Raw genomic sequence first — 24,754 nt, forward strand, 5'->3', positions numbered from 1 at the left:
GGGTGAGCGAAGGCCAGTAGAGAGAACTGGCGGGCAATCTCCTCGCGCACGAAGGACTTGATTTCGGCGAGCAAGGCGGAGTGGTCCGAAATAACCGACATGGTAGCGAGATCGGCGTCGCGTGATGGAGGTCGACGCGTCATCAGCCGCTGCCGGCGCAGCTCCTCGTAGCTTTGGCACAGTGTGATGACCTCAGCCACAGTGCAAGGGTTTTTGGCGAGTAGCATGGTGAAGGCATCGTCGTCGATGCCTTTCATGACGTTCCGGATCTTCTCAGCTTCAGACATGGTCGCGTTGGCTTTCTTGCACAAGTCCAGGACGTCTTCAATGTAACTCGTGAAAGACTCGCCGGACTGCTGTGTTCGTTCCCGTAAGCGCTGTTCAGCTTGCAGCTTACGAACCGCAGGGCGGCCAAACACGTCGACGATGGTGGTCTTGAAAGCGGACCACGTAGCGAAATCGGATGCGTGGTTGTTGTACCATAGGCTTGCGACACCCGCGAGGTAGAAAACCAAGTTGCTCAGTTTTGCTGCCTCGTCCCATTTATTGGGTACGCTGACACGCTCGTAAATCGCGAGCCAGTCCTCGACGTCGGTGCCATCCGCGCCGGTGAAAACAGGAGGGTCGCGGATGCGGGGGACACCGGGACAGGATGTCGATGCAGGGGGAGGCGTTTGCTGGGCGGCATCTTGAGTCATGGTAGAGGGCACGGCACGGGATCGAAGCTCCAAGGGCATTGAATGCTGACCGTAGCTGTTTGAAGGGCACAGCACTCTCCACCAAATTATAAAGATGTTTATTGGCGGACACTCGGCGAGGATGAACGACAGCGACAGTCAAGGCGGGGCCGCCTCTGCGCGAGCTGCGCGCTGTCCGAAGAGGGCAACCCACTAGAAGGGGCCGGAGAGGACGACCCACTTCAGAGTTGCAATAAGCTTCGCTACAGTATATATATATATATATATATATATATATATATATATATATATATATATATATATATACGTATACGAGTACATATACGCGACATGATGGCGCCGTATACGAAGGCTACGGCAAGAACCAGCCGAGAGTGTCCACATAATTGCTATCGCAATAAAAGGGAATAAAGTCATTAAAAAACATGGATGATTGCTCTGTCATAGGAATCGCTATCGCACGGAAGTGAAACGTGTCTTCGCAGAAGAAGTGCTAATAGTGTAGTGATATATGAGACCTTGTACAATGTCTGTGCGTGTTTGGCAGCTATAGCACCGTGTGACGCGGATGCACCCACTTTGACGCCTAGTGGCGCATTGCCATCCCGACAACAAAAGCCCGTGATCACAATTTAAACGTTGTGGTATAGCTGAAGTTTTTAACATATACCTGGATACAGTGTATCGTGATTCCCGCGCAAAGATGACATCAACAACCACATAATAAACACTGGTACTCGATCTGCACTTCTTCAAAGCGTCGTCAGTTAAGGAGAGAAACGGCACGGTGTGTTCTCCCGAGTAATAGGGTAACCTACGCCTTTGCTTATGCATAGGCTACACACATAGGCTACACACATAGGCTACACACATAGGCTACACACATAGGCGCTTCAGGAACACGGGAGGCAGAGGTTCATAGCTCGAGCCGCGAACGCGCGCAGGCGCGTTCGCGGCTCGAGCTATGAACCTGAGCTATGAACCTGTGAATATACGCTTGACTTCAACGGCTAGCTGCGGCATTACTTGGGGCTAGAAAAAAAAAAGTCCACAGTAAAGTGTCGCTCTGGCTCGCCCACCATGCACTCGCCCCAGCAACACATACGCGGGTCTTCCACAGCAGACTAGTACAACTCTAGATGTTTCGTGGCACTCCTGTCACTGAATTTCAATCGTTGAAACGAAAAAGTGTAATCAATGAAGTCGGTTAAATGAAAGGTGGACCTTTGCGTGTGGTGTTTGGTGCTTATCTGTCTCTTTCGAGTTGCATAATACTCAGGGGCAGCTAATGCGACGCTTTTACAGCGAGAGCTGTTACGAGATCACAAGGGCTGTTTTTGGCGCCGTAGTTGTCCGCCACCGGTGTCCGTAACCGTTATCACGCAAAATAAGAAAAAAAAACGAATAAAAAATATCCAGGGTGGAACGGGGTTCGAACCTGGACCCTACGCGCGGCAGCCCAGTACTGCACCACAGCGCCATGCCGGTGCTTGAAACTCCTTTGTAAAAAGACCTTATACAGGCTTCAGGTCAGGAAGGAACCATAGTAACATATGTAGGCATATTATATAGCGTGGTAGAAGGGTAAAACAACAACCAGGCTTCACACAATGCGAATTGCGGAACCAGTGGGTCGTTGAATGCTGCCAACCCATTACAAAGAACTCACCCATAATTCTTCATCGTCTTCAGGCACAGCATCAACAATGTGCACATAGTGCCTTACAGGTGTGTAGCGAGTACCCCGCTCCTCTGCACAATGAAGAAAAATGGCATAGTGAGTGCTTCCCTACTCGAAAAAGTTATAATTCGTAGCGTAGTGGGTACCTCGCAAGTGTCCTTGTATTAATCGCCAAGGAAGCCCATAAGGCCCACAGATTCATTTCCTCGGGCCCTCAGTAAAGTTCTTTCCCTCTCTCTCTCTCTTTTTCTCACGTTAACATATGTTATATAGCATGGTAAGAGAGTGAAATAACGACCGGGCGTCACACAATGTGGATTACGTAACCAGCGGCTCGTTCAAAGCTTCCGACCCATTAGAAAGGCTCAGCCATAATTAGGAGCTGGCTCTCTAGGTTCTTAAAGGGACCCTCTAACACTTTTCCAGACCTCATTGTTTTACATTTTTTTACTTTTGGGTTGCGTAGACTGAAGGCTGAAGAGATTAGTGCAGCAAGAACGGCAGCGATAGGGGCACGCAGTCCGAAGTTATTCAGCCTAGAACACTGAAAATACAATAAAATAGAGGCCTACCCTCAACTTGATTTTCGCGGGGTCACCTGACCACGTTTCACTCGCCCTGTGACGCTTGATGGCGCCCCAATGAAATGAACTCAAAGATCCTACGTGCGGGAAGCTTGCATACGATGTTGCCCGTTCTTTAAAACGTAATGATGACGCCGTTCCGATAGTAACAAACAATGTGGTGCATTAAGAGTGAACTCGGTCTGAAAAGACCGAGCTTCAGGACTCCTAATAAAGTTTTGTGAATGAATGAATGAATTAAGAGTGAACTGCACGTGCAAAACGAGGCAGATCGCGAACGCCTCTATCATGTTTTGTAGTTTTAGTCATCCTTCTTTTCATGACGGCGTCTATATTAACGCTCTTACATTTTTTTCCCTTCAGTTTCTTCAAACAACGGCGCCTGGAGCGTCCCCAGCGCGTTTCCTCGAGCGCCGTGGCGTTCGACGCATTCTTTGCCGGGCGCTGCAGTTTAAAAGCTGAAAAACTCGAAGATTGTTCGTCTAGTTGGCGTTCAGTGAAAAAAAGCATGCTAAAGAAAACCTAAACCCAATATTAACCCCTTTTGTGATGCAACGCCGTTATTACTTCTAACCACGGTGTAAGAAAAATAATTTAGGTGTGGACACTCTCTACCCGCCGCGAAGGAGAGCGCGTCCAGATAATGTTCGCCTTTAATACATGCGCCGGCCGCAGTTTCGTGGGGGGCGCTGCGACATGGGGGCTTAAGAAACCTATTGCGACGAGGCGAACGCGCGTTTTTCTTCATTTTTTTTACCTCATTGCATTTTTTTAACCGTGCACGCTAGCATCTAGAGCAAGGAACGCATACCGCGTTTCTCGCGACCGTGCTCGCTACCGAAAAATGCGACGTGCGGCGAACGCCGGAATTGGCTGCACGGCGTTAGAAATAAAAAGGATTATACTTCTTACATTGCGTTGCGTACGTAAAAGCGCGGCGTCTTGCTTAGAGCGCGTGAGCAGTCTTTCTGCTCGCTGACTTCTCACGTGCGCAACGCCGTTACGGACGCTACGCACGCAGCTCGTCTTCTATAGTACATGCGCCGGCCGCGGTTGAGTGGGAGGCGCTGCGACATGGGGGCCGAGAGGAGGAAAGAGGCGAACATTATGTGGACGCGCCGTCGGGCGGAGTGTCCACACCTAAATTATTTTTCTTACACCGTGCTTCTAACGTTACATTTATCGAATCATAGGCCAGCGCTCATCTTCGTCATTTCCGCCCGCAATAGTTCTGGCGAGCGCCACTACGCGTTGATGCGGTCGGCAGCGATGTAGGCGCTTCAAAACAAACTGTTGGAGGGCCCCTTTAAGCTGCAGCAAAGTCCCGCGCCGTCAGCGTAACCTTAGTTCCAGAGGCGACCGCTACAGGCGCAGCTCGCGCGAAAGTGGTCTTCTTCCTCTTGTTCTTCGAGCGCCTTGATGATGATATTAACGCAGGCAAAACCACATATAGCATAGCCAACTGTAGCATACGCACGCTCGCGCGAAAGAGAAGTCTTCTTCCCCTTGTTCTTCGAGAGCCTTAATGATGATAATAATAACGCAGGCAAAGCCACATATGGCATAGCCAACTGTAGCATACGGCACTCGCTCCACTCCGGCAGTGCGCTTCGATACTAATAACATGAACGAGAAGATAAGGCGGCGGAGCAGAGGGCTCGCAAGGCAGCAGCAGAGCGGGCTCGCCAGGCCGCAGAGAGACGTCAGCGTCGTGCGGTCCCCAAGATATAAGCCCGCGAAGCCGAAGCAGCGCGGAAGAGGCGGCAAGAGAACCTCGAAGAGGCACGGGCGCGGGATGCAGCGGCCAAGCGCCGAAAGCGGTCGCTACCTATAAGGTTGATGGTGCCGACGCGCGCTTCAAGCGCGATTTCCTCGACCACACGTTCGGCCACAGCTGCAAGGTTTACGACCGCTTGTGGTTCGACAACAACCTGACCACAATCGCTACTATAAAGTGTCACGTCGTTATATGACAGTAGAGAAATTGTACGGAGCATTCGCGGTTTACCCGATTATCTCCGAGCCAGCTCCTCAATCATCATTCACTTCGTGGATATGGCGTGGTAAATATTCTTAATTGAATAAGGGGGTTTTAACTCTGAATTTTAAATTAGCATTATGCATTTCTTCTAACTACTCTATAATTCATTAGTCATAGAAATCATATGTGGCCACTTCTACTTTAAATTAATCGTTTCTTGGCCAATCCCCCAGAGTGGGTGTGAGCCATGCATAAAGGAAATCATCATCATCATCATCATCATCATCATCTTTTGTTCACCGTCGTCAGCCGCCGCATCAACAACGTGCACATAATGCCTGTAGCGGGTACCTCGCTTCTCCGTAGAATGACGAAAAATTACACCATCTCCCGCTAAAGGGGACCATGAGGCGATGCGAAGCCGGAGCACTTGCACGATCGCGTTCCTTGGCGTTCGTTGGGCATGCTACCGACCTCGCGTCGTGGAACGCGAAGAGGGACGCTACGCGCGTCGTATCTTCCATCTAGCCTGGCCGTTAATTCTCACAGGGCGAGCGGGGAACGCGGTCGACAGGCGGGCGAGAGGGGGGCAGCGTAGGAGAGGAGAGAGAAGGGGGGGGGGACGCGCATGCGCTCGAGCTCATCGCGGCGTTGCGCAGGAGAGAATTTCGGCATGTCTAGCCCGCGTTTCAGAGGAAGAGTGGAAAGGGGGAGGGGAGCGGGATATGGGAGAGCGGGAGGGGAGAGGGGAAGTGGAGAGAAAGTGGAGAGGGGAGGGGAGAGGGGAAGGGGAGAGGGAAAGTGGATAGGAGGTATGTGGAGAGGGTATGCGCATGCGCAGTAAGGGTGGTCACGCCGCACACCACCACCACCACCACCACCACCGGATTGAGCTCCGCTTAAGATACTTCGCATCTAAAATGGCGTAGTGGGTGCTTCTCAACTTCACAAAAATTATGATATATGGAGTAGTGGGTACCTTGTAAGTGTACTTGTATTAATAGCCCCGAGAGAGTTTACAACGGGCTCTAGAAATACCGCTCTTCCTGCTTTCACTGTGACTGTGCTTCGTTTTCCCCGCAGGCCTGGCGTTTTTTTTTTTCTCGCAGAAAGGTGCAACAGTATTTTTCTCCTGTTTATAGTTTAAGACAAAAACAGATAACCAGCATACATTGCACCTAAAGAATAAGCTGTCTACTTGTAGGTGGAGAATGCTGGGGGCTCGTTCTTTTTTCTTTTTTTTTGGCGCAACGTTAAATGAAAACCAGCAGATAATGAAGGCAAGGGAAGTATTGGGGCGTTAATTGTACTGTTTTAAGTGTATCGTAGTAATTGTGATATAGATGCGAAGAAAGTGAAGTGGACGAAAAGACAACTTGTAGCCGGCAGGGACCGAACCTGCAACCTTCGGATTACGCGACCGATGCTCTTACCAAATGAGCTACGGCGGCGGTCGTACCTCTGTCCACTTGGTCAGATATTTATGGGTTTTTCAGAATGCTTGACGGTTTTCATGGACCGTATTCTGCTTCTGCGCGCCGTGTTTCAAATTTCGTCGTTTCATCGTCACGTGCACTTCCAGTCTTACGTAACAGAGAGGCCACACTTTCTGTGCGCCGGGCGCGATCAGTTTCGATATCGTCCTTAAAATTCGATGATGACCATGCAGAATTACGCGCAACTTTCCTGATTTCTAAGAAATGGAAATGTCATAAATTGCCGTGCACCACAACTTTGTAATAGAAACAACTGCCCTCAAGTCAATAATTAAAGAGTTAATTAGCGAGCATTGTTAATCAGCCCCACAATTTCATTTTAGTTACGGCTAGGTGTTCTCGCCACCGCATGGAGATCGTGTGTCGTGTGCCAAAACGACAGGAGCGATGCTGTCATAGAATTTTTATAAAAAATCTGTATTGTCCAAAAAAAAGATGGTTGATCCCTCTGTCAAGGGAATCGGTGTAACACGAAAGTGAAACGTGTCATCACAGAAGTAGTTGATTGCTTTAGTGCACTGGTATATCAGAGCTTATATAATGTCTATTGTTGTTTGGCAGATGTAGCACCACCTGATGTGGGCGCACTCACGTTGATGCCTGGTGGCACATCTCCGTCACGATTTGACGTTGTAAAATATATAGACTAAGAGATGGCAAAGAAAAATCTAGAAGAAAAATTTCTGTCACCGGGAGTCGAACTTACGACTCCTCGCTCCGCAGCGCGCGGTGCGAAACGACTCCGCCATTGGCGGCAAGTTCTTCACCATACTAACGGCACTAACTGCGAGCTGTTTGCCGGTGGCGGTACTCAGAGATCGGTGGTACTTCAGCGTGTTTTCGTTATCACTAGCGGGATGGCGCGAAGAGCTCGAAGGGCGTAGTGTGCCTCGATATGTGCGCCCCCAGCGGACAAAACGCGCATCAAGGCACCCTAGAAGGGCGCGCTTTAAAGGCCGTCGCCCCACGCGTTGCGATGAGCGCGCGCCTCTACAGGGCTTGGTCGCTAGTGCGCGCGCGCTTATCTCGTGATGGCGGTTGTTTGTACGTCTTGTGCTCTTACCGCAAGTTTGCGTTGAAGTTACAGAGAGCACGAAGGTCACTTCGTACACTGCAGCGGCTGCTTTTGCGAAAGGAGCGCGCTGCGCACACACAAATAAGTTACAACTGTGACTGTCCGCGCTCATCCTGTGTATACTTGTGCGTTCGTTTCGTGCGTCCTCATTTGCGTTTGAGCAGCGCGCTTTAACTGTCGAGCTGTGACACAGTGTTATTTCGCGCTCATCCTGTGTATGTTCTTTCCGTGCGTCCTTCCTGCCTGAGCAGCGCGTTGCAAGTTTCGAGCTACTTGCCGTTCTTCGCGTGACATTACAATTTACTGCACAACAAACGCTCAACTACGCCTGTGAAGAGGCCTTTCACTTTCACTTTCGTGTTATACCGGTTCCTATGATAGAGGGATCAGCCATGTTTTTTTTTTTTTTCGTGCTCCATAAACATGAACCGATTCGAACTAGGTCAAATAGCTGTGTTGGCAATTTTATGTTTCAATGAAAATACCGCTGTCCGTCATCTACAACTTCATTGATAATCGGTATGACACTTCGCGACTGCTGTTAGACGGTGAATCAATGCTTGAGGCCCGTGTACTTAGATTGGTCAAAGAACCCCGTGGAGGCGTTTCGAAATTTCAGGAGCCCTTCACTAACGCGTCACTCATAATCATATTGTAGTTTTGGGACGTGAAACCCCAACAGTTATAGAAGGTGAATCAGTGTTTGAAGCTGGCGTCGTTGTCGCCTGTAGCGCAACATAAAGAAGTCACAGTGGATGGGCTCCTTCTACAGACATCCTCTATGAGCAAGGAACCCCATGAGCTGGAAATAACAAAAAAAAAAAAGAATGTCAGGTGACAGCGGTATCACGCTATTGCAAAGCAGGGTAACGGTGGAAGTGAAAGCTCACGCTGGGCTCGCACTGCGGTACAGAGCAGTATAAAACACCACGCTGCCGATAACTTTGACTGCACTTTCCCAGATCGTGTAGCCTCTATAGGGTCCGCACACATGAAGTGAGAGCAAAACAACGCTGCTCAAAAGGGAAAACGCCAGAAATCGCGGTTTAAAGCAACGTGTTCAACCGTCCACTTTCTTTCTCCGGAGCAACGTGAGATCACGTGATCCAACCCTGCACGTCACAATGATCGTAGCGCCCGCGTCTCCAGTGGTGGGCCTCGCGCCCAATGTGTATATAAGAGCAGACACGCTAATACATGCACGAAAAGGAGTTTGTATCCCTCCCCGAATAAAGGCACTTGGTTCCTTATGCATTAGCCTATGACGACTCGAAGGCGAAAGCATAAGCCCTCTCAGTCCCTGTATTGATTGGTGTTTTTCGGTGTTCCGCACTTCTTCGCGTTCTCTGAATTATTGTGGTGAGAATTTAGTTTTTGCTGTGCGCGGGCTTGCGAGGTGTGTTTCATTGTCGGTGAACGTGTTGAGTACACTGTACAACGGGCAACGGGACGATGTAGATAACATTTAATGCCGAGCGCTTGCCTCCATCGAAAGTGCGGTCGCCGCGGTCGGGATTCGACCCCTGCCACATGTACCTAGGTCTTCTTAAAATTCTCGTTAGCTATTTTGTTATTTGTAAAACACCGAGGGATATAATTTTGCACTTGTTTTATTGACACTCATTATTTTCTCGTGCCAACTACTTTACCTTGCGAAGCGCTGCGTCAAAAACTACGTTAAACGAGAAATTTCCTGAACTTAATTTATCCGAGCAATGAATTGGGCTAGTTGGTGGTCGTTCATGGTTTCTTTGTTGCGCTGCGCGTGACGAGACGAGGACGATAGGACGATTTATAGATTTATCCAGAATCGTGTCTGCCGGAGTTTTCCTCTTTGCTATTTAAAACAACTAAAACAAAATATTGCTTCCTATAGTGACTTCCATCGAACTAGTTATAGAACCAGTCTTATCTAAATTCATCACTTGTACGAGTTTTCCTTTTTTTTCTTCTTCGAAGCGAAAGTATTTGCTCCAGCGACGCGTTATGAACGAGCGAAAAGCACACGGAGCCGCTGAGCCGCGCCGGCTCCTACATTAGACAGGAGTGGCTTTCCTGCTTAACGTGGACGCCTCGGCGGGAAGATGGCGGACCTATGCGCAACTCTGCTCCCGTAGGGAGCATATACAGTAACTCTAGCCCCACCCGCTCTCGCGCGCCACCTACGTCCCAATTTTGCGTGGTCACGTGACCAGCTGTGTTTAACCGGCCTCCGGAAGTAGTGCTGCCTAGCTCGGTGCTCTTTGAAACCGAAACTGCGACTGGGACATAGTATGTTCGGAGAAACTCGTGTGATAGGAAGAAGCAGGAAAACGTTTGCACGTGAAGTACTACTTGAGGCATATCACATAGAGAAGAAGGGGCATGAATGCGCCAGTGTCCCTGGTGTCCCTTCGATCTTTTTGTACAAGAATAAATGCGTATTTTTAGATAGCGCTGTGCGATGGGTTTCTTATTGTGCTGTGATCGTCGCTTGCGCTGCGCCCTCTCTTTGTGCGCATATCTGGAAACATATATATTTGGGTGATGTGAGGAAAATAAACTAGTTGAAGGTCTGGGGCCCTATCCTGTCTTCTCATGTTTTCTTGCTTGTCTCGGTTGTGTCACAAATGTTTTATCAAGCTATGTACCAACTCGCCCAACGTCACACTCTGCTCGCCTTTGTCACTCGCTTCTACAGCTGCGTAGTACCCTTCTGGGTACTTTGCCGCATCGGTGTACACTACCCCTTGGTTTGGAAGAGGGAGCTTTGGAGTGTTTTGACTACGATACTCCTGCGTTCCTCATTGTGTATGGGGTGCATGTTTCTGGGAACAGAGGGTATTCTTAACCTGTTGGCAATTTCTTCTGGGATGGCGCTTAACTCCTCTGGCCCCCGCGCTGGCCGACTACTCCCTGCCTAAAAAGCGACACTTAACCACATGCAGAGAAAATCTAAAACACTATACAGAATAGGCAGGAGAGGCCTCCGTCCTCCCCATAAATCTCTCAAAAAGAAGGAAGAAGTAATCTGGCGAAAACTGCGCGCTGATACATTCCCAAACCAGTATATCCTAAGCAAATGGCCTCTTGAGGTGCCCTCTTCCAAATTGAAAAACTGAAAAGGCATAGCAACCCTAGATCGCATGCTCTGGGCTTGCCCAGTGCTAAATGGTCTAAATGGGAATAAAGAGCCATGGGAATCCTCACTCCACAGCCAGGAAGAACAACACCAAGAACAAGTCATCCGTGAAGCCCAGGCCGCCGCCGGAAACCAACGGACTCCAGCCGACGTGTTTGGGGGGGGGGGGGGGTGTAGACGATTGATGGGGGAGCTGCGTCTCACCCCGCTCACCTCTGTGACGTTCTACACCGGGACACACAAGACAAGCAACACAGACAAGCGCTGTGTGTCTCTTGTGTGTCCCCGTGTAGAATATCGCGCCGTTACTATTTTATAATGCAAAACTAACTAGCCCAAAGCTTCACCTTACGCTGTGACGGGCGCTAATAATATGCTCTCTCTCCCTCTCTCGCCCAGGGTACCTTACGCACTCGCCTAAGACGACTCGAAGGCGAAAGTCGTCTTCCTTTTCTTCTCAGTCGATGTATTCCTCATTGTCCCCCGCCCCCTTCCGCAAGCTTTCTCCACCTCACCTGGCTTTTCACTGCCTCCGTGGTCGGTCCACCGTCGACGACGTCATGTAATGATGTCATCATCTGACGCCCATTATGTTACGTCATGACGACGTCGCAAATTGTGACGGCATGTGACGTCAGATGCCGTCATCGCGTGATGATTTTTTTCATCACTCGTGTTGTCGCGGCGACGTAGAACGCCGACACCGTCGACGGTCAGTTTTCGCATTTGATGAGGAATCTAAGGCTTTCGCCTTACTATTATGTTACCGATACAGTTTGGACCAATACGAGAGAACACAGGGAGGATATAGAGTAGAGTAGAGTAGAGCAGACCCTGGAAGCTGTGGCTCACACCCACACTGGGGGATTGGCCAAGAACCGGTTAGTTTTTAAAGGCAAAATTGAAATTGAAGTTCAAACTTTGTTTAATTAATACGAAAGAAGTATAAATGAATTAGAAATATAATTCTACTAATAATAATAATATAGAATAGAATTGAATCAATAAAACCGATAATTTCGGGAAAAAAAATAGAAATAATAATTTCGAAAGGTAAATTTTATAATCTAAATCTTTTTGAACCTTTTTGAACCTGAAGAAACTCCTGCAATGCATCAGCAATCTTCCCGTCACTGTGGCCAAGAGAAAAAGCCCCGAAAGACAGTACATTTTGTTTATTTAGTTCTAATCTAAACAGACGGAAAACGACACCTAAGGTATTTTTGCGCAAGGTAGAGTACCTCTTGCAGGAAATGAGAAAGTGCTGCGTTGTCTCACGTATTCCGCAAAAAGGACAATTAGGATATGTTTCCACGCAGAGATTGCAAGCCAAGAGTGACTGCGCGACCTAATGGTCACACCAAGTACTGTGACGTGGATGAGAGGGGAGGTGCTTGACTTCGACGGCTGCGCCATTACTTCAGACTATAAAAAAAAATGACAGCAAAGTGCCGCTCGCCCACCGTGCACTCGCTTCAGCATCACAGTCGCGGGTCTACCTCCGCATTCTAGTACGATTTTAGAAGTTGCGCGCCACTGCTGTCGCTGAATTTAAATAGATTATTCGAAAGGGTTTAATGCATTAAGTCGAGTAAATAAAAGGTGGATATCTAGGACGATCAATCGTTTTGCTGGACACTTTCAATCGGTTAAACGTTCATCGACATTACCATCGCTCCGAGCGGTTGCAGCACGTGCACCCGCACGTGCTGCAGTGGAGTGCCGCGCACGATATTTCGGAAAATGCAAGGTCATAGGAGCATACACTAGCATGTACAGTCGTCTGATAGCCGAGGCCTTTGCTATGAAACGAAGGGACGACGCCCGCGTATGCGAACCATCCGTAACGCTAAGCAAAGAAGAGTTAGATTATATCGCATGTGCCTAATGTATTCGCGTGTTGGAATTGCACAATTGTAATCTTTCGACTGACAGCTTCTGCTCATTTTATCGTGATGAAGGGTTGAAATTTCTCGTGCCGTTGTTTTCCCGTCAATTTTTCATTATATTGCGATGATGCAATAAAACCTTCAGTTGTTATTCAGCGCACGTCCAGTGTGTTCCTTTGTTTGTGCTTGTCTCCTTCCGAGCTGTTTTTCCCATTTACAAATGTGTGACCAACTAGCCCAACAAACCACACCTCTGGAATTATATACAGACAAGACAAGACAAAAGACTAGCGTAGACTAGACTATACTACACAAGACCAGACCAGACCACACCAAAATTAGATAGATAGATAGATAGATAGATAGATAGATAGATAGATAGATAGATAGATAGATAGATAGATAGATAGATAGATAGATAGATAGATAGATAGATAGATAGATAGATAGATAGATAGATAGATAGATAGATAGATAGATAGATAGATAGATAGATAGATAGATAGATAGATAGATAGATAGATAGATAGATAGATAGATAGATAGATAGATAGATAGATAGATAGATAGATAGATAGATAGATAGATAGATAGATAGATAGATAGATAGATAGATAGATAGATAGATAGATAGATAGATAGATAGATAGATAGATAGATAGATAGATAGATAGATAGATAGATAGATAGATAGATAGATAGATAGATAGATAGATAGATAGATAGATAGATAGATAGATAGATAGATAGATAGATAGATAGATAGATAGATAGATAGATAGATAGATAGATAGATAGATAGATAGATAGATAGATAGATACACAGAACAACTATCATAAGAGGTAATGAAAGAGTTTTATTTGGGAGGGAGGACCGAATGGCACATTATTTAGAAGTTCGTAAGATGGGAAGGATTATAGGTAGAAGAAATGGAAAATAAACACCGTTATCCTACACCAATCAGCATAGCAAAAATAAATCAAATCGTAAGAAAAGCAAACGAATTGTTGTAACGGGCGTCTAGCATATGAAACAAAGGATCCAATCTTTTTAATTTCGAGGAGAAAGCCTATTTGAAAAACACGGCGCGTGTGAAGGTTACAAGCTATGAGAGAAACCTATTCGCCTTCTTACTTACACAACTAGTTCGCGCTTGTACTATTTAGGCACGTTTTTTATTTATTTTTTTTTCGTTTTCCGTGCGTAGTTGCGCGCTGCAAATCAGTAGCTCCGCATGACCAAACAGCCCTAACCTCAGCTTCTCTGCAGCTATTGGGCAACAGTGTCCAACACTTGCCCGCATTTGCTAGCATTAGGTGTACTTGGGCCAACACTAGTTCATTACAATTAATAGTTGATAAAGATAATAAAACGCTAGCAAACATTAGTTGTTACTGGCGGTGTGCGAGCGAGCACGAAAGCCAGTGTAGACAGCACGCGAGTAAATATCGAAGCTAGCTAAGGAAGACCTAAAGTCCGGACAGCTTAAATTGGGTCCGCATGTTATCGTCTACGTCATCGTGATCATCGTGGGCGTCATATACCTTCACAGAAAGTGGGTGTAAGACATGGTCTTAAAAATGACGACACGTACGACCACCACCGCTCTATTTCACCGCACTTCTCGCGTAATCCGGTCGAACACGGCGACGACGACGGTGATGCCGCCTTAGGTCGTCACGTAAGTCCTGCAGGCAGTCTCGTTGAAAGACGTTGTGTTCATCTTGAAGTAATCCACTATCATCCTCAACGCCTTCAGGCGGCTGTGGGCGCCGTACATATTCAGGCTGGCGCATTTGTCCTCGTAGTCGTCAAAATCGAGGTCGTAGACGGCGATTCCGAACGCCACGTCGGTGCCTAGCGCCTTTGCCCTACACAACTGCACATGAAAAACGAGGAAGAACGAAAACGTCATATGGAATCACAAACCACTATCTCAGTCATACACGATATTAATCCCGAAGAATCATTAGACCGGTCACTCGGTCATTTCGTGACGGCTGCCTGCTCGAGGGAGCGGAAATTAAGGCTAGCCAAAGAGTAAGGTATAAAAAATCGAGGTTCTCCGTGACTAAAGTGCGTTGGCGGGCTAGTTGGTTGTTCATGCTTAGTTTCTACAGCGCGACTGGACGCGGACGGAGAAGGAACACGCAAACACACACACAGCGCTGACTTTCAACTGGAATGTTTATTTTTCATATGCACGTGACGCTTATATAGACACACGCGAGCAGGTGCACACAAAACAGGAAACAAAAGCAGGAACCCAAACGCGCATGTTCTGCCGCAATCACAACCAGTTGCCACCAACCTAGAGTGACGAATCCAGATATCTCTTTTCCTTATCTGTTAGAGACAAGGATGGCATGCTGACACATGTATCATTCATTTTATCTATTTCATACGCTTCAATAATTTCTCTAGTCAATCGATCTCTTGCCCTGTTGAGAATACTAGTTTTATCAAAAATGAGAAAACAGCCACATCTTTGGCAGTGAATGGCAAGGTGTCCGGAAATAACTTTCGTGACATTGTACTTATGTTCGCGCAACCTTTGATTCACACACAATGTCAATGTCACGTGATTCACACACAAGTACAATGTCACGAAAGTTATTTCCGGACACCTTGCCATTCACTGCCAAAGATGTGGCTGTTTTCCCATTTTGATAAAACTAGTATTCTCAACAGGGCAAGAGATCGATTGACTAGAGAAATTATTGAAGCGTATGAAATAGATAAAATGAATGATACATGTGTCAGCATGCCATCCTTGTCTCTAACAGATAAGGAAAAGAGATATCTGGATTCGTCACTCTAGGTTGGTGGCAACTGGTTGTGATTGCGGCAGAACATGCGCGTTTGGGTTCCTGCTTTTGTTTCCTGTTTTGTGTGCACCTGCTCGCGTGTGTCTATATAAGCGTCACGTGCATATGAAAAATAAACATTCCAGTTGAAAGTCAGCGCTGTGTGTGTGTTTGCGTGTTCCTTCTCCGTCCGCGTCCAGTCGCGCTGTAGAAACTAAGCGAGGTTCTCCGTGCAAGAGATGTTTTGAAGGTATCCTTCGGGCCAAAGGGAAACGTGTGGGTAAGCCTAATAAAAGCCTGTATTAAGTAGATCTCACTGGCGCCCATAGTGTCATCGTGTCCCGGGTCTCGTCGCTCACTTGATGGCACCTAACAGATACAATAGAATGGACGCACACTGACTGAAATTCATAACAAGGTAGCGTATAAGGTTATGGGCTTGAACGCAACTGTAATGTTACATTTGCTGTCAGAGTATATGCGACCACTTCATTTTGCTTTCATTTCATCACTTTACCGTAAAATGGTACGGTAAAGAACCGGCGCGTGCAGTTTATAAAAAAAAAAAAAGGATCACAGTTTCGCCTCAAGGTCGAAGCAGTGACTGCGATAGCAACAAATTGTAATGTTATATGAAGCAAGGCTAGCAGCTAACTCATTTGGAGCCGATCTCGCGTAACGCGACAAAACGCTGGCGTAAGGGAATATGGCAGCTCCAGAGAGCCAAGCGGTTTTCGCGTTGTAGTCACAACGCGATGTATAAGCGGGCCGTTTGCTGATTTCTTCCGAGATAGCGCGCGCGCCAGCACCAGCGATCGTGCCCTTGTGATCAAATTTCCCAGTTCAAAGTGATCAAAGTTCCCAACGCAGCCCCCCCCCCTCCCCCGCCGTCCCTTCACGCTCATTCCCGCGACAAAAGCGGGCGGAGCGTTTCCTCTCTGCTAGAGGAGCAATCGGCGGCAGGCCTCGCACGCGGGGCCATGTTATCTCATGTGTCCTTCGTACGACGGAGATGACCGGCTCGTTTCACCTGTTTCAGTCACATTCGTCTCCAGCGCTCGCGCGCTTTTCCTCGCGGGTATAGAGCATACGACGCGCGGGGGTGATGTTATCGATTTGGAGATTATGCGGGAAATGACGGTGACGGCAAAATCCCGTCGTAAGAGATCATATAATCACTATCGCAAGATTAAGCATAACCTTCCTTATCTATATCATGTTGTACATATGCAGTGATCATCACCGGGGCATGCAGCTTGACCCCACATGTTCGTGCAACCAAGCCCATTACAACTCAACCTAATCCAACCTAATATAAGAACTCAACGGGCACAATACAGCGGCTGCCGCCGGTGAAAATGTTTTATTTTATTCTTTATATGAAAATATTGCCGATCTCTTGCCGAGATTTATAGGAGAACGGGCTTGAATGCAGGGCATATATAATGACTAACATATTACGACCCTCAGTCTTCATGAACAACTACCAACTCGACCAACTTCTCACTTTACTGAATATTACGACCTTCACGTGGAAAAAAAAAGATTGAATGTGTGATGTCCAGCGCAAGAATATGCACAACACAACAGAAGAAACGAGGAGCCTCCGCTGCTAACAGCTATTCTCGCCCAGCCTCACAATATGTAGAACCGAACTAGCCCATCAGTGTTCTGTTCAAGATATTGAAGACGCGAACAATATCTGCATACGTCATCGCAGTTCGCGTACACAACATTTCAGGAGAAACTTGCCCTCTCGGGAAAATGGCGGCAAGCGAAGTTTAGCGCGTGCGCGCCTGACGGGTACAATTTTTCTTACTTTTTTCCTTCCTCCATGCCGGGAATTAGACCTTCGTCCACGTGCTTAGCAGTGGAACACTTCAGCTGCTACAGGCAACAACGACGGTAATGCGTTCGTACCGAGGGGTCAATGAAACGTGGCAACTTGAAATGAGAAGTGAACTACATAAAAGATCAGATTTGCATATAAGAAACGGCTGATCGCCGTCAACTTCATGACCGAGAGAGCCTCCGTTATTTGAAAACTGCGCATACAAATACGGATGTGACCGGCGTACTTTCGAGGGCCGCATTTCTGCACGCTCGCCGTCGCCGGGTTTCTCGCGTACGACACAACCACCGAAATTTGCGAGTCATAACAAGGCTCGAAAAAAAAAAAAAGACTTATTCGCACCTTTTCAGCAAAAGCCCTCTCGTTGTCGTAGACGAAGGTCCGCCGCAAGTTGGCGATGTAGGTTATGACGGCGTGGTGCTCGGTCGAGTAGTTCAAGTGAGCCACGAACCGAGCGCCTCCACCGGGACACACCTGAAGGAATAAAAGCATCACGAAGGAATAACGTCGAGGCGCTAAAAAAAAAGCTGGGCTCGCTTGGCGTCATTACGCAACGGTTACGCATTACTAACCGATTTAGTTAAAGAGTAGCAAGTGCTGGTTTACGAGTCCAGGGAATTTTCACTCAAATTCTGCAAAAATTTCGTAATAGGAATTGTTTTCTTTCAATATTAGTAATTTTGGTTCATATGTCAAATTGGTAACACTTATGGTATACGTTTACATGGTAGTAAGCAGCGCAAAAAACAAGACGACGCAAACAGGAAGGAATGGCAAGAGCAAGCGCCGATTATAACCATGAATCCATATCAACTGGCCCGGCTAACTACACTTTTACATTAGAGTCGGTCACACCCTAAGAATAAATACAAGCTACGCCCGCAATACCGCGGCGTGCCTATCAACCGCATTTGTAAGAGAGTCGTGCAAGTTGGTTTCTTATGTAACCTTAAGTACTTTGTCTGTGCTAGTCCACGCATATCGAAAACTGAAGTTTCGTTGTTCCTACTTAAAATATGGGCTTCCGCTAAGCAGCGATGTCGGAATCTCTGATGAAAATTGCCACGACCATAGAGTTTGTTAGTATATTCCTAGAGGGTGATCTGAAAGTATCTCCCATTAAAACTTCTTTCATTCTTTTGTTCGTAAAACTTAATACAAAAAGTTGGAAGTGAAAACCTGGACAAATTCAACCACCAATGTATGCACTGCTCTACATTTGTGTTCAGATTTGGCATCACTATACAATGAATTATTTTTTACAACACTTGAAAACAAACACGCTTGTTTTTCTTTCGAAAGTACGCATTGTCTATTTATGGAAATAACAGCACTCTATTGGATGATGAAAACTTAACATATCGTCTGCTGAGATGCCAGGTGCGTCTGTCCAAGTGGTCTGCCCCCCGCGCATCACTCGTTTTGTTGTGAGGTCGAGTCAGAAGAGCGTGACGGTGCATCTACTTAGCTTCGCCGTCGTTTTGCAGTCGATTAGAAAGTGCTTTGACAAGTAGCGCTTATCAAAAAAGATGGTTGATCCCTCCGTCATAGGAATTGGAATAACACGAAAGCAAAGCGTACCCTTACAGAAGTAACTGAATTGATATACGAGAGTTTGCACAATGTATATTGATGTCTGGCAGCTATAGCACCCTTTACCATGTAGTACTTAGCTTTAGGTGCACGTTAAAGAACCCCAGGTGGTCGAAATTTCCGGAGCCCTCCACTACAGCGTCCCTCATAATCACACCGTGGTTTTGGGACGTTAAACCCCAGATAATAATATTATTATAGGACCGTTTAACAAGGCTGCACCCCCTTTGATGATCGGTGATACATTTCCATCCCGGCGACTAACGTCCATGATAAATGATTAGACAAACCCTTGTGGTAGCTGTAGTATTTAACGGTGAAAGCGTAATCAGAGAACGAAGTGTGATAGCCAGAAGAGCGTCGCATACTGGACGCAGAACTTGGTCGCCATCCCGCGGCACATTAAAATGTGATTGAACACCACGGCTGGACTAGAGGGAAACGCAAAGCGCGTCGTGCCGCCCCGGTTAGAGCACTGCACGGGCCGGATTTTACGGCCCGGGCCCGCTTTATGAAGCCCGAGCCCAGCCCGGGCCCGTGGTTCCAAGCGCGGGCCCGGCCCGGGCCCGGGCGTACATGACCGAACCCAGCCCGAGCCCGGCCCTGGCCCGTCGTTCCAAGCCCGGGCCCGGCCCGGGCCCGGGCGTTCATTACTAAACTAATCCAGGGCGCGCTTGTTCATGACCAGGCCCGACCCGGGCCCGCTAGAGGATATTAGTTGATGATGATTATTAATGATGCCATGCGCTTTGTAGCGGGCGATCGGACGGAAAGTCCGGTGTGTACATGCATCGAAATGTTGCTTTGCCCACGGTGGTAGCTCAGCGGTTAAGCTGTTTCGCTGTTAAGTCCTAGGACGCGGGTGCGATTCCCGCGGCCACGGCGGCCGCAATTTGGTGGGGGCGAAATGCAAGAACACCCGTGTATATACTTATATTTAGGTGCACGTTAGAGAACTCGACGTGGTCAAAACTGATCCGGCGCCACTACGGCGTGCCTCGTAATCATATCGTGGTTTTGGCACGTAATACCAAGGAATATAAATGAAATGTACCGTATGTGTCAACCTCGAATAAAAGACCGAAATCTTTATGCCTCCCATGGGAACAACCGTGATCTGGCCCGTTGTTAGTGCTGTCTATATATATATATATATATATATATATATATATATATATATATACGTGTCACTTCAGCTTGGCACAACCTTAGACCATGGAATGCATAACATTCGCGTGTGCTCGAAGGCCCGACTTACGCCTTTTAAAGAGCGGGTCCGAGTCCGGCCCGGCCCGCAGCTTCAAGCCCGGGCCCGGCCCAGGCCCGCGGCTTCAAGCCCGGGCCCGGGCCCGCACTTTCAAGCCCGAGCCCAGCCCGGGCCCGCCGGAAAACGCTTCGGACGGCCCGGCCCGGCCCGCGGGCCGGGCCGGGCCCGGGCTTTCGGGCCTGCCCGGGCCCGTGCAGTGCTCTAGCCCCGGTAGCCCGGCCGCGATCTTTCTCGGGGCGAGCGCGTGAGCAGGGAACGCGCTGTTACAGCTAGGTGAGAGGCGCGCACTGCATAATTACCGGCAGAGTTTTAGTTGCGTATTATGGCTTTTATTGGCACTTAACAGCCTTTAACTTTCATAGTGATGCATTCCTTCTCTCTTTCGTCCTCTGAGCGTAGTTTGGCGCGCAAGCGGAGCTCATCCGCAGTCGAAGCGGCACTAATGTAATGTGAGCGCCCGCAACAGAGCGGCCGCTACTGCGGGTTTCTTTTTTTTTTTTTTTATTGGCGCCAGTATGCCCTACGGCATAAGTTAAATAAAAAGAAAGAGTTCAGTTTCGCTGATAAAGGCCAGGAGCGGTCGATGCAAAGGCCCGTGCGTGCAGCGCGTTAAGTCGGGTGGTCGACCGAGGCGGTAGTCAAGGCCTCGTAGGTGGCGGGTGCGAGCCTTGTGAAGGCCCGGACTCGGGCGGCTGATCGCAAGACAAAGCTTCCAGAACCATGACACCTGGCTGCGCATTTGTTAGTGTGGAGCTACATATTTGTGATTATGTCAAGTATAATTATTTTGAACAACTTATATCCGAGTTTCAGCACATAACGAACGACGCGGCCGCTAGGCTGACTTGGTCACATTCGACGCATTATAACTTGTTAGCAACCAAAATAATGCAACGTTTTTTTATGCACAATGATAGATGACGTCCTTGACTTCAGAGGGATTTAAAAAAAATGTAAATGGGTTTTTTAAGAAAACTGTTTTCAAAGTTCGGCGTTTTTGGTAAAGCACTTGGAGCGTGACAAAACCACGAAAATTATTTTAAAAGAGAGCGAAAGTATCAGAGTTGATATGTACTGATTTTTATTATCCTCACTTTAACTTTTTTCCCAGCAATAAATTCCTCAAGTACAGGTACTTCGCGAGATTTGCCAAGTTTGTGATTTCTTTTTCTTCAAAAAAAGCTTCGACAAGCAAGAAAAATAATGGACTCATAAGACTGTATTTAGCTTCTTCTTTGAGGGGAATAAATATTGTGACCAAGAAGTGCGCCGTTTTTTCTTTAGGCGCGCTCAAAATTCAGAAATCGCGAAATTGGCGGGAAAATGTTTCGCGGCCAAAATTTGTACTTTTTCTCAGGCGAACAAAATTTTTTTTCACAAAACTTACTTCGAAACCGCTGTTCTGGGTGTAACGCCTAGACCTACAGCAAGTTTCATCAAAATCTGGAATGAGTGACCGGGACCTCGTGTTCGATCTTATCTGGACACACCCTGTAGTTGACTTGCTATTTTCCGCTATTAGAGCTCTGAAAAATTAGCTTTCTTTTTTATTTAGAGAAGAACCAAGAAAATGCACCTAAAAAACCGGTTTACTACTAATATAAAATGATACGCATTGAAAACTTCATCAAGGTAGAGTGCCTAACTTTCCTTAGCATTAACATCTTAGCGAAAGTTCATGTCCTTCACGACAGCGGTAAGTTCATAACTACAGTGGTAAGTTTCAACCATAGATTTCCGAGCATGTATACGCTATATGTTCGCTTACTTCGGCGTATCTGCCGAACGATCCGATGTTGATGTCAGGCACGCAGGGCTTGAAGAAGTCCACGTCGTTGGTGAACTGGGGCTCTGCCCAACGCCCCTTCAACGTTACGGACACGAGGCCTCTGGTGTCCGTGCCCATGGCGTAGAGCTCTCGAAGACTGAACACGGGCGTCGACTGCACAGTACACGAATTGTTTTGTTAATAAATGTTAGGTGTGTATTGTTAACACATCGCTAGCGCCTCTATGAGCAGCGCGCGTGCTGGTGTGAGCAGTGGAAGAAGAAGACGACGTTGACGAGGGAGACTCTCGTGCGTGTTCGCCTGTGTGGCGTTGTGTTGCCTCTGTGGCATGTTATTTCTATGTTTTAGTAAATTATCTTTCTTATTTACTACGCCTCGTGTTTTCAACGACGCCCGAAGACAACAGTATATATATCCCATAAGCATCTGTCCAACGACTGCAGCGCAGCCAGATTATCCTATTAATAAGTGCTAAGCACATGCCTATAGTCGGATACAACTTGAGAAGCCTGCAGAGGCCCCGCCCAGATGGCCAAAGCGCGGCAGCCGATCACCTCCGCGTCTGAAAGAATAGTACCGCTCATGCACTCGGCAACGTTCTCCGATGGCGGGGTCACGAGTCCTCCGGCTGGTGACGTCAATCTGGATTGCGCACCAATTTCACTTTCGCTTTCAGATTCTTTATTTTTCTTAAATTACACCAAGAAAGGATACAGAAACTGAAGGTATAGCAATACATGACAAAAGGCCTCTGTACCCGTTTTACAAAAATATTAAACAACAAATACATAGCAAATTGTTCGCAACATACCAAAATTGGTGCAGGCTTGCGTTCATCCGCCTTTGAGGAGGAAATGCCGCCGCCTTCTAAAGTTGTACCCGTCTATATCTATTATGACATCTTCCGAAGCATCTCTGTCATCCTTCAGGTACAAAGAAGCAGCGTAGGTGTTAACAATCCCGAGAAGGATGGAAAGATTGGAGAGTTGGTACGCTTGTATTAATGAAAACAAAACTCAATAGAACGAGAAGAAAGTGGAAGGAATGTTGAACATTAAACGAGCGCTGAGTCACAACCGAGCCCCGCCACGGTGGTCTAGTGGTTATGGCGCTCGACTGCTGACCCGAAGGTCGCGGGATCGAATCCCGGCCGCGGCGGCTGCATTTTCGATGGAGGCGAAAATGTTTGAGGCCCGTGTACTTAGATTTAGGTGCACGTTAAGGAACGCCAGGTGGTCGAAATTTCCGGAGCCCTCCACTATGGCGTCTCTCATAATCATATCCTGGTTTTGGGACGTTAAACCCCAGATATTATTAATATGACTCACAACCGATTTAAATACCTGACGAAAAGTTGCGGACACCGCGAACCAGCAAACAATGAAGAAAAACACAGCGAACACTCGTTGCAAAGCAAACTTTGTACTCTGCGGTTTATTTCCTGCGGCGATATTCGAAGCAGGCTGATGCACCCGTCACCCTTCCTATCAATTTTCGCTGCCTCAACCACCATCCTCGTGTACAGGTCTTTACGACTACGCAAAATCCTAGTTTTATCTAAAAAAGGCGAGCAGTTGCACTGACCGCATTGAATACGCATACGTATTCTTCAAAGACAACTGATGCTCGTTTAAAGGGGCCGTGACACCCAATTTTCTATCATAATCCGTGCTAAGCACGTGGGTTAATCATTGTGCTTTTACAAACAGGCTGTTGAAATTTTTGCGCCTTTGGTCGAACACTATATTTATAACTGAATACTTTTAAAAACACGCAAGTGGCCTGAGAGTCTGGCAGTATTGGCGCACACGCGAGCCGTGACGTAACAAGCCGCTTGCTGTGCAATCGTCCGCATTTCGGCGAACGATTTTTTTCCCTGGTAAGCTGCGCCTGGGCAATCCATTCATTTCAGCTTTCTTCCGCTTGGCATTGAAACTGAACGAGTTGCAGTGGCTGAAGCTTTGGTTAAAAGACGACGGATCCGCTCCATCCACCACATGACGTCACACACAGCATGGCGAAATGGTGGACGCCGGAAGTGGGCGGGATTTATAGTCGGCGACTTCTAAAGCTTATTTTGTACTGAAATAGTTTTGTACAGTGCATTTCTACTATATATATAGGTACAATAGACCCTCTACTTCTATTTTTCGCTTAAACCTGCAAATTGTTCGGTGACAGTGTCACCGCCCATTTAACTTCAAGCTGATGCAGCGGCTCCTCAGCCTATATATAAACTCGGCAACATGAAAACGGAAAAGCGCACCAAGACAAGTACACTTATCGAAACGTTGACTCCAGCAATTAACATTCCCTGAACATATACTTTAATCAGGTAATTTGTAAAAGAGCGGTGAGCTTATTGCGAGATAATCGAACGTCCTTGTTTACCGAAGGTGTCCGCCACTGTACGAAAGCAGAGTAAAGAAGAAAAAAAGAATTGTGCCAACCAAGTCGAAGTCGTAGTCCTGATAGACTGCGTCCGGCGGATTGTCGTCCGGGTGGCGTGTCGGGGGCATAATTGCGCAGTTCGTGCGGAAGTTGTCGCCGCGTCGGTAGTGACCGAACGAGATGAACAGGTACGGCGTGAAACGGAGATCGCTGTTTCGGGACGAAATAATTAAAAAGCAAGTTGGTACAGAATTACCAGGACTGGATTCAGATTTGATGACGACAATGGATAACTTCCGTCGCGCCTACCCCTCAAATTCATTACCCCTCTCCGCTACCTGACTCCCGAATCGTGCCCAACTTCCGGCATGTCCCTTTCTCTACGTCACAGTGACTTCCGGGCACTCCTTCTTGCTCTTAACATCACATCTGGTCTACAACTGACTGACGGTTTCCACTTCGAATTTTGTCAACGGCCACCGCTGACAACTTCCTGATATAGCTTACTTTTGGTGAGCTTTTAAAACTA

At 47.4% G+C, this 24,754-nt stretch overlaps 1 protein-coding gene across 1 annotated transcript; it reads right to left on the bottom strand.

Annotated features, from left to right (window-relative positions):
• Positions 1–13,802: 13,802 nt before the first annotated feature.
• LOC119381323 (uncharacterized) lies at positions 13,803–24,541 on the bottom strand. Its single transcript, XM_037649210.2, has 4 exons — positions 24,285–24,541; positions 21,814–21,987; positions 17,528–17,659; positions 13,803–14,405 (listed from the first exon to the last, which is right to left on the bottom strand). The coding sequence occupies exons 1-4, from the start codon at positions 24,351–24,353 to the stop codon at positions 14,196–14,198; spliced, it is 585 nt and encodes a 194-aa protein (XP_037505138.2). The 5' UTR covers positions 24,354–24,541; the 3' UTR covers positions 13,803–14,195.
• Positions 24,542–24,754: the final 213 nt, after the last annotated feature.

Source organism: Rhipicephalus sanguineus, chromosome 2, assembly GCF_013339695.2.
Source record: "Rhipicephalus sanguineus isolate Rsan-2018 chromosome 2, BIME_Rsan_1.4, whole genome shotgun sequence".
In the NCBI taxonomy this organism is placed as follows: Eukaryota; Metazoa; Arthropoda; class Arachnida; order Ixodida; family Ixodidae; genus Rhipicephalus; species Rhipicephalus sanguineus.